At 40.7% G+C, this 19,834-nt stretch overlaps 1 protein-coding gene across 4 annotated transcripts in view; it reads right to left on the bottom strand.

The window, feature by feature from the left end:
• Window positions 1-19,834, bottom strand: part of LOC142501619 (FYN-binding protein 1-like) — a 114,888-nt gene that overhangs the window by 22,994 nt on the left and 72,060 nt on the right. For all 4 annotated transcript variants that reach the window (XR_012803528.1, XM_075611735.1, XM_075611736.1 and 1 more), the window contains 2 exons: window positions 17,146-17,245; window positions 15,839-16,001 (listed from right to left, as the gene is read on the bottom strand). Coding sequence is in view for 3 of the 4 variants with exons in the window: in XM_075611735.1 (XP_075467850.1) it covers window positions 15,839-16,001; window positions 17,146-17,245 (263 nt within the window). In the remaining variant the exon portion in view is untranslated. The remainder of the gene's footprint in view (window positions 1-15,838; window positions 16,002-17,145; window positions 17,246-19,834) is intronic.

Below are 19,834 nucleotides of genomic sequence, written 5' to 3'. Positions count from 1 at the left end.
ACACCTGCTGTGTGAGTGTATATATATGGGCTCTTACTCCATTTTATTTACTGTGTTGAGTAGACTTAGGCCTCATTCAGGGTGCCGGCTTCGGAGGGAGGGCGTGCTGACGTGCGTGCGGCCGTCCGACACAATGTATTTAAAGGGAATTGTGGTTTTCAGGGTAGCAGCTGCCCTGTCTCTGAAGTACGGAGTTGACGCTGGCTACAGTTTCAATAAACAACCCAACTTGTTTTTTGAAGCTGCAGCAGCGTCACTGGTACCTCTGCAGCCAATGAAATCATTCTTGAGAATGATTTCAAGACAGCAATTTCGATCCCTAAGCTGCTGTCTTGAGGTCCCGCCTCCTTCTCAACTCCTGAAAAAGTCTGCTGGAGATGATGTGCACACATCGCCCAGCAGACTGCCGCTCGCACACGCAAACGCCCGCCCTCCAATTCCTGCCTCTGGCACCCTGAACGAGGCCTTAATCTAAATGGTTGCTGTTCGCTATTGACGTGACTGTAGTTGAAGCATTTGTCAGCATTGATCTATTAAAGATCTATTGTTAGCTGACTTATGCCTCTATAGGATTTTAGCACTGTGCTGATTAACCAGCAATTAATGCTGGATATCATTGGCCCTTACGAGGACTAAGCACACCATGCTATCATTAGACACTTTTAAAACACTTACTCACTTCTTATAGTTTGGCTCCAATTTATTTTAATGTATATTAATAAATGGATTTTAATTTAAATCATTATACAATGCACATAGGGCTAACTTATTGTTTCTGACTGCTCAATAGCTATTGAGGAAGGTTACATTCCCTCTACAGATACTGAGTGCATCATTTAGGGACTTATCTGGATGTAGTGTCAATGCTCCATTCGGTGTTGCTTCTTTCTATTATTGAGGTTCAGGAACACCTCTTGAAGAAGCTTGCACCATACACCCATTAGATTGTACCCAGGACTTCAATTTTTTTATTCCTTGATTTTCAGAACCACTCAGTGTACTAGTGAAAGCAGGTTACCACATTGTATGCAACCTAAGATTATGCTCGTTCTGGTTTAGCAAACCTGTACATTTTCGTAGAAGGTCAGAGGGTCCATGCCACAGTAATAGTATATCATCTAATTAGCGAGACCAACGTTTGATATTTGAGGTATATTTTCCATTTGAGGTATATTTTTCCATTGTCTCACTAAAACGTTGCACTTCCCCCACCAGCCCAGATAAAAATTAACATGTGGTGGCACATGTTGTCCCAATGGCTGTGCCCTGGATTTGATTGTACATATTCAGTGTCAATGTCCAAATGTTACATTTGTGATCACATTAGCAGTCCTATAGCGCAGCCCACCTACGCGTTTAGTCGCTAGGGCTTACGACTTCGTCAGGGGATCTGCTGACGAAGTCGCAAACCCTAGCGAAGAAACGCGTAGGTGGGCTGCGCTATAGGACTGTTCTTGATTATGGAGCCATATTCTATATAGTGTGATCACTAATGTAACATTTGGACATTGACACTGAATAGTTTAAGTGCCGGAATTGTAGCGTGTGTGGTGGGAGCCGGTGCGGAAGCGTACCTGATACCAGAGGCACACGTATTTAGTTGCTGCACGGGACCTTTTGGCAGCTCCACGCATGTGCGGGGGGAGCTTGGTGCAGACGTTCACTCCCGGAGCGCACCCGGTGTCAGTGGTAGTAAGATCTGATACCAGAGGCGCAAGTGAATCTCTGCTGCACGGGACTTCCTGTCACTACTGCACGTGTGTCTGGCCTTAATCTTGCTGTGAATTAAAATCTGGTCTTGTTGTCAGAAGACCTGCAATTAGTAATGTATGGGGATCCAAGTGCAGGACTGGAACTACCACGGTCTTGCAAATAAACAACACAAAAATGTACTCGCTCAACCTGAGAATAATAGTAAATTTCTCATTAACAGAAATATGCAGTGGTCGACAAATCACCAAAAAATCTACTTGCCGAGCAAAAAAATCTACTCGCCACCTAGTACCACATGTGTGCTGCTTGGGCCAATAGGAGCTCGCCACGATGTTAAATCCACTCGCCCGGGGCGAGCAAATGTATAGGTTTGTCGAACACTGGAAATATGGATATACTAGAAAAGAGAAATTACACACACTCACAATCTATCATATGATGTGTTGTATAAAAACTCATTTTTACTTCTAAGATAATAAAAAAATAAACTCAATACACTGCAAACAGAAATACAATTTTAAAAGAAACTACCAAAGCTGAGATGCCTTTAAATAGATGGAGTATTAGGCTGCGGCCCTGCTCGCGCTGAGCGTGCTCATGCTTAGAGCATGAGCGCCGGGTGTCCTGCAACTTGGAGGAGGGGGAGGCGCAATTGCGGGCTATCGGGCAAGCGGGAAAGTATAAAAAGTTTATTTACAAAAGCGCATCGCGTGAGCGGGAACATGCATACAGTATATATATATATATATATATATATATATATATATATATATATATATATATAATCAAACACACAAAAAAGTATGTTGCTCAACACTGTATATAAGTAGTTTAAGTCAGACCCCAAAATAGATACTGCCTAATAGGGTACACAAAAAATATATACACCCAGGGAGGCAGAAAAATATATAAATATAAAGGGGTAAACTGATGGTGCTGGGGGAGAGTTACAAATATAAAAAACACACGAAGGGAGAGACAAAGACAGTCCCCTGAGCTAGCACTCTAGATATACTACAAAAGTATGCTTGAGAGAGTTTGACAAAAAAGACCCGAATGCGCCTTCAGGGCAAAAAAATGAACAAGAGTTTATTAAATCAGCAAGACACACTAACTTAAAAACATGAACAAACAAATGGCAGCTGAAAAAATGAAGGCAGTGAAATTACAAAAATAAATGCTGATAATTGAACCAAAAAGCTATGATGCGTCTAACTTATAAAAATAATAATTTAATGAAGCAATCAAAAGCCAAATTGGGACAAAAATAATTTAATCAAAAAAGAAATTCTATCTGGTTGAACCCTATTGCTATAATGAGCAAAAATGTACTAAAGGCATGTAGAAAAGTATGAAATCAATAATACTATGTGCAAAAACATGAACATAGATAAAAATATACCTTAAAGCCAAGGGAAAAACACAGGGAAGAGAAAAGAAAAAAATATTTAAACCAACCCTGATCAGCAAATACAATGATGAATACAAAAATCCTGCAGCATAGAGAAATAGAGTAACCATGGTCATAGCATATGAATAGATGGAGACAAAGTTAAGTACTGTTGCACAAAACATATGCTAGAAAAAGTTGCAAATATGCTAATTGACAGGAACCACGATAGACAGTATCACCAGACAGCAGAGGGGATTATACTCAGCTGTCACCAAATTGCACATGGGTACAGTCCTCTGTGGTAGAGTTATCTCTGTCTTTGAAAAATTCAAATAAAGTCCATAGTTACTGTGCTGCAGGGGTCACGCCAGAGAGATCACATAATGCTGCCAAACGAATACACTCTACGCGTTTCGGCCGTCGGTGGCCTTCATCCCGGAGTGATGGATTAAAAGTAGAGGCAAGCTAGTCTATATAGGAAATCAGTTAAGTATACAGAGTTACTCCCACATCTCAAGACCAATAGCATAGGCAGTATTCAATAGATGACATCATCAACACTATTGCAGACTCTTAGCTAATCAAGGGCAATCCCCCTGGGGCATTTGACCTTCCAGCTGTTAAGCTCTACTGGCTGCACATGCGCAGTAATAATGTACATACCCATTGGACCTGCTTATTCAAAAATAAACATCATAAAAAGCAGTATACATAATGTCAAGATCATGAGTTACATTATACATCCATCCCACTTGCAATAGTAAGTCTAAAACCTTATTTGCGACCTCCTCGGCACTCATTAAGGTATCGTGATGATTGATCTCAAAACCACCCGCGCAGGGTATGCCGGTCCTTGTCGTCTCCAAGCTTCTAATGCTTAGTTGCAGCCTCCTCAGATCACGTTAGGGTATCGTGATGATTGATGTTGAAAAACACGGGCGCAAGGTATGCCGGTCCTTGTAGTCTGCAAGCAATGAGTGATGGTATCGAGGACTGAATGTGGTGTGTCAGAGTCTTTAGTGACGGGCGCAAGTGATGCCGGTCAATGTAGTTGCTTCATTGATCATGCGCAGGAGATGTACTGTCTCCCGATCTGTAACCACCTCCCACTTGACAGGCCATGACTGACGTCATCTTTGGATGTATACAGCGAGTCTGATGTTATAGTAATGCGGTGATGGTAATAATGAAACATGTGCGAAAAGAGACAAGAGTGTTAGGTATACACATAACAGTACTAAAAATTCAGTATAATACAGAGCAAATGTAAATGTGAAAGGAACTACTCATTTAAAATAATAAATAGTAAAACAGAGAATAGCAGAGAGACAGAAACAAGAAAAAGTGGGTAAGTAGCCAATGATGCTGCAATGATGTTGCAAATCCCACTGCTACTCTAAAAGAAGGGCACTCACTTAAATAGAGTAAGAGGCAGAGCATATCAAAAAGTGGGGAAGGGTAAGGAGAGGGAAATGCAAGGAAAGGACAGGGGGAGGTAGAGGAAAGAAAAAAAATATATATATATTTTTTGTATATAATGTATATATTTTTTGTGTACCCTATTAGGCAGTATCTATTTTGGGGTCTGACTTAAACTACTTATATACAGTGTTGAGCAACATACTTTTTTGTGTGTTTGATTTGTATTGGCTTCCCTTAGCTTCTGGTGTGTTAGCTCCACTTGTGTTTTTTTATTTTCTGAGTTTGGCTTTAAGACGTGGGTGCTCCTGACGGTTTTAAGAATGAATAGTAGCAGCAATGACCAGAGGCGTTTAGCTAGCGCTAATGAAATCTTCTCTATTTCTGAAGAAGATATTTTACCAGAAGTATTAGTTTCCACCGGTAAAGATAAGGATAATCTACATACACTTAGATTACTTACCCAGAAAAAACTTCGGGTATGGTGGAATAAGACGGCCTTGGAAAAGTATGTTTTTAATAAACTTATACCAAGGGGTCTGAGATTACAGACGTTCCCAGCATTTCAATTTAATGACATCAAACTTAAGGAACAATGGGAGACTACACTTAGCACCTGTTCATTTCAACTGATGCATATCCTAATTGCACATGACGAGAGTGTCTTGAAGGACATTGCAGACGAAACGGAGCTAATACTAAAAGACATGGAGGTTGATACAACTGAATTAATCTCTAAAATTGAGCTAGAATTGGCAAAATTTGAGGAGGACATTACAACAATCAAGAAAACTAAATTTTTGCGTGACTCAGCTGTCTACAAAACTAATAATGTGTACCGCTGGCAGAAGGGTAAAAGATATGGCAAAAAGAATGTGCCCAAAACTGATGTAACTGATGTCTCTCCAGGCTTTACGTCTTCTGAAGCCGAATCCTCGGACGTAGATGCCCAACAAAGTGTTGGCTTTGGTGACAGAGCACCTTTTTTAGGCAGAGGTGGCCAAAACAACAACGCAAGGGGAGAACAAGGAGGGGACCTAAGAAGACTGCGCGACAGGCAACGCTATGGCTACAGAGGGAAAAAGAAGTGACGCAAACAGCCGTTTCAGAAGAACTGACAAGGTAAACTTGTCAGACGTCATTTTGACTGTAGACCAGACCAACATCCTCAAAAGGGGCTTGTCATTTGCTCCTACTTCCACTCTTGACAAGTTTGAGTGGATAAAGGACTTACACTTGTTCTGCCGCAAACTTTTGTTGAAAAAATTCTATTCGAAATCTAAAATGAGTGCAACACAACAAGAAGATGTGGAAGGTTGGAATATGATGGAACGTCAACTTATCTGTGACATGGAAAGTGAATTCACAACGGATACAGAGCCTGTCCTAAGTGAGTCTAGGGTCCTCTCACAATTTCGGCCTAAATCCACATTTTGTCCACCATTTCAGACCTGTCCACAGATCGAGGTATTTGTATCCCTGGTGGCAAATGACATCATGAAACTACCTGAAAGACCAGGGGCTAAAAACCTTACCTCTCGTGAATGGCTAGCTGTGAAGGAACTCGGCAGAATGACAACGGTCGAGTTCAAACCAGTGGATAAGGGAGGTAATGTGGTGTTGTGGCCCAAATCCCAGTACAAAGGGGAAGCTTTTAAGCAACTTAGAGACACAACGTGTTATACAGAACTTACAGCTGACCCCACTGACAAGTTTAAGATTGAACTTGATACCATTCTCAGTGAAGCGTGCGCCTTGGGTACAATTACTACTAAAAACAGGGATAGTCTGATTACAAAACATCCTGTAATTGCAACGTTCTACCTGTTACCCAAGATACATAAGAACGCAATCAACCCACGGGGAGACCCATTGTGGCCGGTATTGGCAGCCTTTGTGAGCCCATCAGCAAATTTTTGGACCCTTTTTTGCGCCCAGCAGTTGAAGCATTGCCGTCATATCTTCGTGACACTATGGATGCTCTTTCCCGACTGGACGGTGTCACAGTTGATGCCAATACGATCTTGGCCACATGTGACGTGGAAGCTCTATATACATCAATAAGTCATAAGGATGGCCTGTGTGCTGCGGAATTTTTTCTGAAAATGTCACAATTTAGTCCTAACCTCATTGATTTTCTTTTGCAACTCTTGTCTTTTATTTTACATCATAATTTTTTTGTTTTTAAGAGCAGATTTTATTTACAGACCAGAGGGACAGCGATGGGGGCAACCTGTGCACCGTCATATGCGAATTTATTTTTGGGATGGTGGGAGAAGGAGGTAGTGTTCTGTGAGGATAATCTTCATTTGACCTCACATGTTTTGTTGTGGTTGAGATACATCGACGACATTCTTATTCTCTGGCAGGGATCTGCTACAGAGTTTAGGAGCTTCGTTGATGTGCTCAACCACAATAAACTTAATATTAGACTTACCTGCAAATCAAGCACCACATCGGTTGATTTCTTGGATCTCAAGATCTCTGTCGATGGGGGTGGTAATATAGCTACGGACATCTTCAGGAAGTCTACTTCAACAAATTCCATCCTGCATGCCTCCAGCTTCCACCAGCAGCATCAGATTCGGGGCATTCCTCAAAGTGAGTTTCTTAGGTTGAAACGTAATTGTTCAACAGAGGAATGTTTCGAATCTCGTGCTGTTGAAATGCGCGACAGGTTCGCCTCCAGAGGCTACAGTTGTAAATGCATTCATCAAGGGTATCAACATAGTAAGAGTAATAAATGTGAGACGCTACTACAACCTAAAAAGAAGGATAATGATTCTATAACACGTTTTATTGGTACCTATAATGACAGGTGGGGAGACCTCAAATCTATCTTACAGAAACATTGGCCTATCCTTTGCACTGATGGGGAACTTAGGGCTGCAGTAGGCGATAGGGTCAACTTAACGGGTCGACGGTCTCCTAATTTAAAAGACCGTTTTGTACACAGACATTATATTCCCCACACCAGCGAAACATTCCTCACTATTAGAAAAACAGGCTTTTCTAAATGTAACAACTGTTCAGTCTGCAAATACATGCTGCAGACTGACAAATTTTCAAATAGTGATCAGACAAAAATCTATAACATTGGATACACCCTTAATTGTAAGTCTAAGGGTGTTATCTACTGTTTAACCTGCCCCTGCCAATTTAAATATGTTGGCATGACCACCCGCGAACTTCGGTTCAGGATCCTTGAACATACAAGGAACATTCGATCAGCACAGCGGGATTTGGATGCCTGTAAGAAAATTACATCTGTAGCCAGACACTTTTTTCAGTGTCATGCATCAGACAGTACTTGCATGTCGGCCTTCGCTTTTGATAAAATATCTTTGGGCATTCGAGGCGGGGATCTAGAAAAAGCTTTACTTAAAAAGGAATGTCGCTGGATCGTTCTCCTCAATACCATGCAACCTAGGGGAATGAATGATTCCCTTGGGTTCGCTATGTTTTTGTAGTGTCTCTTTGGGGGTTTTCTCCTCCTCTTTCTTTCTCTCCCCCTTTCCCCTCCTTTTTCCCCCTTTCCCCCTTTTCGTCTCTTCCCCCCCTTTTTTTTTTCTTTCCTCTACCTCCCGCTGTCCTTTCCTTGCATTTCCCTCTCCTTACCCTTCCCCACTTTTTGATATGCTCTGCCTCTTACTCTATTTAAGTGAGTGCCCTTCTTTTAGAGTAGCAGTGGGATTTGCAACATCATTGCAGCATCATTGGCTACTTACCCACTTTTTCTTGTTTCTGTCTCTCTGCTATTCTCTGTTTTACTATTTATTATTTTAAATGAGTAGTTCCTTTTAAATTTACATTTGCTCTGTATTATACTGAATTTTTAGTACTCTAATGTGTATACCTAACACTCTTGTCTCTTTTCGCACATGTTTCATTATTACCATCACCGCTTTACTATAACATCAGACTCGCTGTATACATCCAAAGATGACGTCAGTCATGGCCTGTCAAGTGGGAGGTGGTTACAGATCGGGAGACAGTACATCTCCTGCGCATGATCAATGAAGCAACTACATTGACCGGCATCACTTGCGCCCGTCACTAAAGACTCTGACACACCACATTCAGTCCTCAATACCATCACTCATTGCTTGCAGACTACAAGGACCGGCATACCTTGCGCCCGTGTTTTTCAACATCAATCATCATGATACCCTAACGTGATCTGAGGAGGCTGCAACTAAGCATTAGAAGCTTGGAGACGACAAGGACCGGCATACCCTGCGCGGGTGGTTTTGAGATCAATCATCACGATACCTCAATGAGTGCCGAGGAGGTCGCAAATAAGGTTTTAGACTTACTATTGCAAGTGGGATGGATGTCTAATGTAACTCATGATCTTGACATTATGTATACTGCTTTTTATGATGTTTATTTTTGAATAAGCAGGTCCAATGGGTATGTACATTATTACTGCGCATGTGCAGCCAGTAGAGCTTAACAGCTGGAAGGTCAAATGCCCCAGGGGGATTGCCCTTGATTAGCTAAGAGTCTGCAATAGTGTTGATGATGTCATCTATTGAATACTGCCTATGCTATTGGTCTAGAGATGTGGGAGTAACTCTGTATACTTAACTGATTTCCTATATAGACTAGCTTGCCTCTACTTTTAATCCATCACTCCGGGATGAAGGCCACCGACGGCCGAAACGCGTAGAGTGTATTCGTTTGGCAGCATTATGTGATCTCTCTGGCGTGACCCCTGCAGCACAGTAACTATGGACTTTATTTGAATTTTGCAAAGACAGAGATAACTCTACCACAGAGGACTGTACCCATGTGCAATTTGGTGACAGCTGAGTATAATCCCCTCTGCTGTCTGGTGATACTGTCTATCGTGGTTCCTGTCAATTAGCATATTTGCAACTTTTTCTAGCATATGTTTTGTGCAACAGTACTTAACTTTGTCTCCATCTATTCATATGCTATGACCATGGTTACTCTATTTCTCTATGCTGCAGGATTTTTGTATTCATCATTGTATTTGCTGATCAGGGTTGGTTTAAATATTTTTTTCTTTTCTCTTCCCTGTGTTTTTCCCTTGGCTTTAAGGTATATTTTTATCTATGTTCATGTTTTTGCACATAGTATTATTGATTTCATACTTTTCTACATGCCTTTAGTACATTTTTGCTCATTATAGCAATAGGGTTCAACCAGATAGAATTTCTTTTTTGGTTAAATTATTTTTGTCCCAATTTGGCTTTTGATTGCTTCATTACATTATTATTTTTATAAGTTAGACGCATCATAGCTTTTTGGTTCAATTATCAGCATTTATTTTTGTAATTTCACTGCCTTCATTTTTTCAGCTGCCATTTGTTTGTTCATGTTTTTAAGTTAGTGTGTCTTGCTGCTTTAATAAACTCTTGTTCATTTTTTTGCCCTGAAGGCGCATTCGGGTCTTTTTTGTCAAACTCTCTCAAGCATACTTTTGTAGTATATCTAGAGTGCTAGCTCAGGGGACTGTCTTTGTCTCTCCCATCGTGTGTTTTATATATATATATATATATATATATATATATATATATATATATATATATATATATATATATATATATATATATATATATAGCAACTGTAAATATTACTGTATGTTCATTTGCATGTCTTAGACAGGTCTGCAACCCTGTCTTTCCCCATTGTCACCCAGCATACAGCGCTTCCACTGCAGCAAGGGATTCTGGAAAATGACATGCAAATGAGCACTCAGTGCCACCTTTTGTCTCATGCTCGTATTACACAAGCCAATCCTCAAGCCAATGCATGCTGTTTTAAACACAGCTTTTAGACAGAGGCTGGGATGAGATGCAAAGCCATTAGACCCACTCACATACATGTTTCAACCTTGATGGGTATCATCAGTGTGAGGTTGGTCTTAATTGCTAGCAGGTTTGAGACTAGACTAGGTAATCACCACTGTCATTAAGGTTATGGTGGGTAAAAAAAGTGACAAAAACCCTCCACAGTAAAGCATAAAGCAACTGTAAATATTACTGTATGTTCATTTGCATGTCTTAGACAGGTCTGCAACCCTGTCTTTCCCCATTGTCACCCAGCATACAGCGCTTCCACTGCAGCAAGGGATTCTGGGAAATGACATGCAAATGAGCACTCAGTGCCACCTTTTGTCTCAAGCTCGTATTACACAAGCCAATCCTCAAGCCAATGCATGCTGTTTTAAACACAGCTTTTAGACAGAGGCTGGGATGAGATGCAAAGCCATTAGACCCACTCACATACATGTTTCAACCTTGATGGGTATCATCAGTGTGAGGTTGGTCTTAATGGCTAGCAGGTTTGAGACTAGACTAGGTAATCACCACTGTCATTAAGGTTATGGTGGGTAAAAAAAGTGACAAAAACCCTCCACAGTAAAGCATAAAGCAACTGTAAATATTACTGTATGTTCATTTGCATGTCTTAGACAGGTCTGTAACCCTGTCTTTCCCCATTGTCACCCAGCATACAGCGCTTCCACTGCAGCAAGGGATTCTGGGAAATGACATGCAAATGAGCACTCAGTGCCATATATATATAGATATATAGATATAGATATAGATATAGATATATATATGAAAGAAAAGAGAAAAAAACAGGCGCACACCTAGTGCATTAAAGTATAACAATGATTTTATGGAACATTAAAAACAGACAAATGCCCACTCACAAGTATAACGGTTTTAAAATGCAGTTATGAGATAGGCCCTCATATGCCAGTGGTAGCGTTCGAGCCAGCAATGGTGTCCTCTCGTGCGCGGTCTCCTTCTACTGGAAGTGACGTTCACCCGGTCTGGTGTCCCGCAAAACGGAAGTCCCTCCAGGAAACCGAGCCCTCGCTTGCCTGCTACTAGCTGCTGCACCACCAAGGGAGCCAGAGATGTATCCACTGTTCTGTTTCGCTGAGCCTCTCACAATCTGCGTTCCTCTCAATCCGCAATAGTGCTCTCAGTGGGAATAGTGCCTCCTCTGCTTTAGCCACGCCCTACGCGTTTCGTCATCTATGATGACTTCTTCAGGGGATACCCATTGGTTGTATCCCCACAGTATTTATAGCAAAGGTTCATTTGCATATATAATTAAAAATAATAAAACAATTAAAACATTAATGACACACTTTGAACTAGTCCAATGATTCAATGACTAGTGCTACACAAAGGACAAGTTATGAGGACCGCACTGTATTTCTGGAGAATTTTAGAACTCATATGGTATCGAAAGAAGATATAAATGTAATATAATTATGTTATAATGGATGTACCTATTTGAACAGTAATTAGAGAAAATTAATTGATTTATTAGAACAACATGTGATACTAAACAAATGTATGTTTGAAAATTAAAATAGCAAGTTATTTACTATCTAGAATAAATCAACCATTATCTATTGCTAATATTTTTAACAAAACATGATTAGCAATATGAACCAAAATTTAATTAAAAAATCTCAAGAATTGGAGAGTATTGATGACACTGAAAACACTGAAACTACCCACCCAATTAACCCCTTTTATCTATGGTAAGCAAACAATTTGCTACACGAATTATTCAAACCAGGTTTTAGGGTATCATATAATACCTGTTGATGATCCATCAGTGATAGATTACAATTGGAGTCAGAGGTGGAGCAAAGGTAGTTGTTGTACAAGGACAGAAGAATCCTCAGAAAAAACTGCAGTGCTAGTGTGATAATTAAAGAATATATGTGATCTGGCTGTGTGCTAATAAGGTGTAAATAAGAATTACTCTAGTGAATGTGTATATGATGGTGTGATAGTGTAATGAATTAATGAAATAAAGTGATGAAATGAATGTGATAAAAATATATGAGAATGTGTGTATATATAAGTATTGTAATATGGGATTGATATATGATATAAAATATATTATATAATATATAAAAAATAAAAAATAAAAAATTAAATGTAAATAAAGGAATAAAAATAAAATAGATTGAAGAATAAAGCTGACACTACTTATATTGCTGTGTATATAATGCAAAACTAAATGTAATAGAATGAGACCTGTTCAGGACTCCAACAGACACATCCACAATATGATGCATTTTAGGAATATATACCTATAATAGTGTTATTTATACAATCGCTTCAAAAAGTTTGTGCGGGAAGAAATATTTAAAGACCTGACACGTCACCATAGTTCAGAGGGAGTGCTGGAAAGCACTCAAACCAGACCTCCGAAGGATCACCCACCATGAGTGATCACACTATAGTGCTAATGTCTATATGGTCATTATGTCCCCTTGGGTGTAAAGTATCCAAAATATACATCCAATAGGTCTCCCTCATACACAATCTCTTGAAACGATCACCACCCATAAATGTAGGGGGAATAAACTCAATGCCCATGACTCGTAAGGACCTAGGATCTTTTGAATGTTCATTACAATAATGGCGGGAGAGGTTATGTGTTTGACACCCATTGATTATGTTTCTTCGATGCTCTAAAAACCTCGTGCTTAGGGCTCTTGATGTGCGGCCTACATATTGTAGACCGCACTCACATGATATAAGATAGATGACAAATTCACTAAGGCAGTTGATATATTCTGCTATATCATGTGATGTCCCATTCGAATAAGACTTAAATTTATTGGTTTTTATCAAATGTTTGCACGTTAAGCATCTGCTTCTCCCACATCCAAAGTTTCCCTTTACCCTAATGGGAACAGAACCATCCACTCTTGAGATATTTATTGACTTTGATGTTTTTAATTTGCTTGGAGCAATTATTGTTTTAATACTCCTTGCTTTCCTGAAGATCACAGGAGCATGTTTTGGCAAAAGATGACCAATTTCTGGATCGCTGACCAAAATGTTCCAATGGTCATTTATTACTTTTTTAATTTGTTTGGCAGACTGATTAAACTGTGTAATAAACTTAGGTACAGAACCTTTAGATATAGCCTTATTTTTTAATATTGTTTTTCTTTTGGATTTCTCCAACAAGGATGCACGATCCAGTAAACTGGCATCTGATAATGATTTATTGACAACCACCATATCATAGCCTTTTTCCTGGAACTTCAATGAAAGATCTGTATATATATGAATATATGTATATATATGAAACTAGGTGTCCCACCAAGGAGACAAAAAACAGCACTCAAGGTATATTGCAAAAAAAGCAGGCACATATAAATCCAACGTTTCGGTCCTGTATAGGACCTTCCTCAGGGGCGTGCTGGAGAACACTGCCCAAGGAAAACATATATACCCATCACCCACCTGTGTGCATAATCAAGAACCAGCTGATTGTAATTAAAAACAGGAGTACTGTAGGCGCATGGGAGCCCTGTCATCACTGTGCAGCAGCCCAGCCTCACCACTCCTCTGTTTACACTTAGCTATCAATGCCAGACACACCGCACATGTGCGCCTGCGGGTGGAGCCAGTGAGCACACCAGTCATTCTAAGGCATCCCCCGTTGCCATGGCGACGCAACTAAAGCGTCTGTAACCATGGGAGTGTAGGCAGAAGCAGACTGCAATAGGGAGCAGGGGCACTGAGCCGTGCGAACATGATGACGTCACATCACCAGCAGCAACAGGTCCTGTAACCAAAATGAAAGTATAGGAAGGCATTGGCCGACAACACTGGATTGGAGGACCATAAATTGCAACCAGTTGCGAGGCACTTTAAAAACTTTAAGCATAGCCTTGCAACGCTGAGGTGCATGCCTATTATGCAAGCGCACACGTCCATTCGTGGTGGTGACAGAGGAAAATTATTACTGCAATTGGAAACAAGGCTCAACTATGAACTTGATACTATGGCACCCAGAGGACTTAATGAGGATTTTAAACTGGGTTGCTTTTTGTAGCAACAGTAGTATCACTTTAGGGAGATACATTTATGAGTTAAAGTTGGGGATCCCACTGCCATCTGTCACCTCTGTGTAGTTAGAATTATCCGTTTCTGTATTCATCCTTAGGCTTATTTCTGCCTTATTATGTGACCCCATTTTTGCTCCTTAGTGCCCCTTCCCCTCCCTCCTTCCCTTCCTTCCCTCTTTCCCCCCCCCTTCCCCTTCCTTTCCCTCCCTCCGTCTTCCCCTTTCCCCTCCCCCCTTTCCCTCCCATCCCCCTTTCCCTTTTCCCTATTTTCCTCCACTACCCCTTCCTGTTCCTTCCTTTCCTTTATGTCTGCTTTTTCAACTCTTACAACCAAATCTGCATTCACTATTCATTTCTCTTGGTAGCATGTTAGAGTGATATTAGTATATTTATTGTTGTTGCACTATTGATAGTGATTTTTATTAATATTGTGCATCTGGAGTATATATTTTCACCTCTTCATGTGTTTTTAATACTGCACTTTCATTTTGGTTACAGGACCTGTTGCTGCTGGTGATGTGACGTCATCATGTTCGCACGGCTCAGTGCCCCTGCTCCCTATTGCAGTCTGCTTCTGCCTACACTCCCATGGTTACAGACGCTTTAGTTGCGTCGCCATGGCAACGGGGGATGCCTTAGAATGACTGGTGTGCTCACTGGCTCCACCCGCAGGCGCACATGTGCGGTGTGTCTGGCATTGATAGCTAAGTGTAAACAGAGGAGTGGTGAGGCTGGGCTGCTGCACAGTGATGACAGGGCTCCCATGCGCCTACAGTACTCCCGTTTTTAATTACAATCAGCTGGTTCTTGATTATGCACACAGGTGGGTGATGGGTATATATGTTTTCCTTGGGCAGTGTTGTCCAGCACGCCCCTGAGGAAGGTCCTATACAGGACCGAAACGTTGGATTTATATGTGCCTGCTTTTTTTTTTTTTTTTTTTCAAATACACTTTTGCAATATACCTTGAGTGCTGTTTTTTGTCTCCTTGGTGGGACACCTAGATCCTGTTATTTTTGTTGAACAAGCACCTATTTCTTTGGAGCCTTTGAAGTGCCTGCTGTTATCTATATATATATATATATATATATATATATATATATATGCATGTAACCGCTCCAAGCGCCACGCGCTCAGCGAGAGCGGGGCCGCAGCCCATGGGAGGAGGGGAGGGTTGATTGATTCTCAAGTGTCGTCATACTGGACATTGCAGTTTCCAGATGATCACTTACAGGCTTTTGAGAAGAAAATACAGATATCTTTATCACTCCAAATTCTGAGAATTTAATTTTGCAAAGTTTCTGCAGTATATTGTACACGTGCACTTTAAACATGTTAAGGTGACATGTTAGTCCTTTCACTGTAATGGTTTGCAGGCCCCTCTGGCAGTGAAAGGGATAAAAAGGGGTTAACCTGCCTTGAAGCGCCTTTTTAATACTTACAGTTTCCTTCACTGTTGCGGCATAATATTTTTTCCTGGTTCGTTAGCTGAATCACGTCTAGAATTTCCCCCCGTGTGTATGGAAGATCTTTCCATCCAGCTTTCTGCACAATGGCATTGGGATCAACCATCATTCTCGTTAACACTTTAATTCTTCCCGCAAACTGTAAAATAGAAAGAAATTACTTAATATACTGAATTTTGTTTATTTGTACAGATTTTTTAAATTCATGTGATTCAGCTCATTCTGAGCTATGTAGTCACAGTGTGTTTGTACTACAGAATACTTTATCCATCCAAAAAGGGATACCCTTTGACAAAATGCTAAAAAGAGTAAGAAGTGAGGATCGTAAAGAGAAATAAAAAGCAAGTGACAGATTATGTTCACAAGTCTAGTTTGATATTTCCCTTTTCCGTGGCCCACGCATTCTGTTTCAAATGGTGTTGGGGTGATTCAGCAGAAGATATGCCACACCCCTTTCTGCCTGGATACAGTGACGTCATGCTAGCCTATAAATAGAGGAGGAAAGCTTGTGGAAGGCAGATCTCAGGAGGGATCTCAATGTGAGTAGTTATGCAAGCCCCTATTTATAGGATAGGTTTCCTATCCCTTTATTGTTTTCAGTTAGGAGCAGTACCCTGTTTACCTAGAGTCCCATCAAGATGGTCTGGCATTACTCCCAAGATATCCCGCAAAACAGACTATGCCCAGAGTGAGCCTACCAAGCAGCAGCCCCTAAGCATAGTTGGACTCACCCCACTGGCATGTCCCTCACTGGCTCTCACACAGAAGGTCACATGATGCCAGGCTGCCCTAAAATGAGGAGGTAGTACTAGGCTCACCGGATGACCCTTGGAAATAGAGCACTATCAGCGCAATAGAACAGAAGGATTATATAGGCTGATTGGTTCATATAAAGCCGCAACACCTTCCTAGCGGGCTGAGATGGGGGCAGCTAGGGAAGCTGTGCAAACAGCATAGGCCAAAGACACTTTATTGGTAGTACATGCAGGGTGACCTCTGTATATTAAATGTCAGAATGTGCCTACAAGATAATAAAACTGCTGCTTAAATGCATCAACGCCCAGCCTGCATGGGGCTTGCACCCTGAACAAGGTAATGTATCCTGCGTAGCACTAACACCGTTATTGATGTACACTCCCAAGGAGCCGGGCAGGGAGGATTACATATAAAATGTACCCCTTAATGTTCCGCAACAAAGCAGGGGGGAAAATTGCTACAGGAATAAGTCATGTTCTTGCTATTCTAAAATAAGATATATTTACTGGTGATTAGGTTAGGCTTACCTGGAATTTCTTCCTAAATTCCTTCTCTTGTTTTTCAATTTTTTTCAAGTTCATCTCATTTCTCCAGTTGGTAATTAATACATTTGTTTCAGTCACGGGACTTTAAAAGTAAACACAAATAATAAAAAACACAGTTAAAATTATGTGAATTAAAAAATCTGTTGGAAACATTACTTGCAAGCTAAAATTCATATTATGTTGTTTATTGAGCTCTGTAAACTCTGGGCACCTAAGACAGGGCCTACATGCGGTGCAGGGAGTCCCCTTGCCCCCCTGTGTTCTGTTGGGTAATGTGGTGTCTGTTGTCACTTGGTTAATGATGTCTCTGGGCAGTTCTGAAGGTTAGTAACAGCTGGGTCAGATGTTGCTGGAGGAATGCTTAGCAGATAGGGCAGTGATTGGCTAGTAGGGGTTGCGCACAAGATAGGTAGGGGTTCTGACAGAAAATGGAATGGGTATATTAGGAGGAATCTTGGGCAGGGGGGTTCACATTCTACATATCAGTGGATAGAGGCACCATTTCCCACAACACTCCCCACTCCTCCGCCCCATATAGAAATTTTTTACAGATCATGAATGCGTACTTGCGCTATGCGCTCAGAAAGGAGTCTACCTCCTTACGCATGCGCGCTATGAATCGTGTTTTTATGGCAATCCAAAAACCTTTAAATAGCTTTGCTTCTGGAGGGAAACGTGCGTAGGGCACGTAATGACGTCATTAGCCTCCATTATGGAGCTGTGTTAGTTATCAGTGCTGCATCTGTTCAGGCTTATCTGAGTAAGTTACTTATATTTTATTATACTACATCATCTAGATATTAATTACAGGAGCGTCATTGAGCTTTATTTAGTGATTCCTCGTGATGGGCTTCTACTGTCTATCACTGGTGTAGCTAATGCTCGCGTGTAGCCAGATGGTTTAAGGCAGGCTTATTTCAGCTTGTCAGCTATGATTGTATATATCATATTAGCCAACTCCCCTTTAGCTTGTTATATTTTTGCCTGATATATTTACATTTATTTGTTGTTTGGTATTTTATGTTATTAGTACATTTTTGTATACTTCACATATACCTTTTTATATGTTTGGGCAACACACAGCTCCTGTTGTACCTCTCCCTTATGGGGGAAGAAGGGTGCTATGGTGTAATATCTTTATCAGCCACACCTCACTATAACTAAAATTTGTACCACCTATCTGCTCTTTAGTTAGTTTTTAATCAACGTCATTAGCAAGGTGTGTTACTGTGTTCTGCTTCCAGTACTGATGGCTTTTTGCCTTCATTGCTGAATAAAGCCATATATTTCCCACATCTGGCAAGCATTTGACTATGTCAGAGTGTTTATAAATAGGGACTTTTGGGCTTATCGCTTCACTGGTTGATTGATTTTTTTTAATTACTGTTATAATCACATTCGGTAATATATGTTTTATGTAAAAACTAATTAAAAGTTATACTTTACACTCCATGTGATGTGCATTTAAGTGAATTTTCTTCCATGCACACTGCCCAGTGTTATCATCACTTTACTGAGTCACTTTCGGTTCACAGTTTGCACTCACTCATTATTATTATATTCATTTATTAGTATGGCCTCTGGTTGATCACTCCATATCACCACTCCTTTTACAACCCCCCCCCTAGAATTAAAAAAAAGCAATTACATAAATAGCGCTATGAAACACGTAGAGTGTACAAGCTGCAGACAAAGGGAGAGAGGATCTGAGAGGAACCGCTGTGCAGTGCTATCCTCTCACACAGACACACATGCAGGCTGGGAAACACAGTGATGTCATCAGACTCCGCCTCAGACACGAAACGGCACACCAAGTGAAGTGGTGGGAAGCCAGCACCGGAAGGCGAGGGACCCCCAACACAGCACAGAGGGACATCCCAGGAGCAGAACACTAACAGGCAGAACTTCCATCATTACAAGTGGAGGCTTGGACTTCCTTAAACCCACCTGCCTGTGGAGGACTTAAAGAGCCCGGGGAGCCTCACTGTTGACTGAACTATTCATGCAGATGAGCATTTTTTAGACACACTCTCTGAGTGCATTTACTATTGCTTTATAATCTAGTTAAGTTTTTATTTATTATTAAAGTTTGGCTATTTTCTGATGCTGCTGTTCTCCTATGTGCTTTTATCACAATATACAGGTACTTATTTGAAGAGACTCAGGGTTTCCCTCCCACAAGAAGCAGCAAGCAGACAACAAGAGTCACTATACTTTCTCACTTTTGGACCGCATCTTTATATTTATATAAACTTTGCCAGGAGACTTAACAGTATGTAAAAAAGTTTCCTCGTTGCAAGATTGGAGCAAAACAGTAAGATAATATTCAAACAAAACTCCTATATTTATTTATAAAATGTTTTACCAGGAAGTAATACATTGAGAGTTACCTCTCATTTTCAAGTATGTCCTGGGCATAGTTAATATGACAAATAATACATGGTTACAAATACAGTTACATAAATGAACAGGGTATACATTATATACAATACATTGCATGCACAGTTAGAGAAGATGTATATTATAGGCTTAATCAGTTACAGACCAGATTAAAATGTGAGACAGCCTTAGTTTTGAAAGAACTTAAACTGGTGGTGGATGTGAGAGTCTCCGGTAGGTTGTTCCAGTTTTGGGGTGCACGGTAAGAGAAGGAGGAGCGGACGGATACTTT

The sequence above is a fragment of the Ascaphus truei genome, chromosome 8 (genome assembly GCF_040206685.1).
Source record: "Ascaphus truei isolate aAscTru1 chromosome 8, aAscTru1.hap1, whole genome shotgun sequence".
Classification (NCBI taxonomy): Eukaryota; Metazoa; Chordata; class Amphibia; order Anura; family Ascaphidae; genus Ascaphus; species Ascaphus truei.
This window is presented reverse-complemented; position numbering and strand designations above follow the sequence as displayed.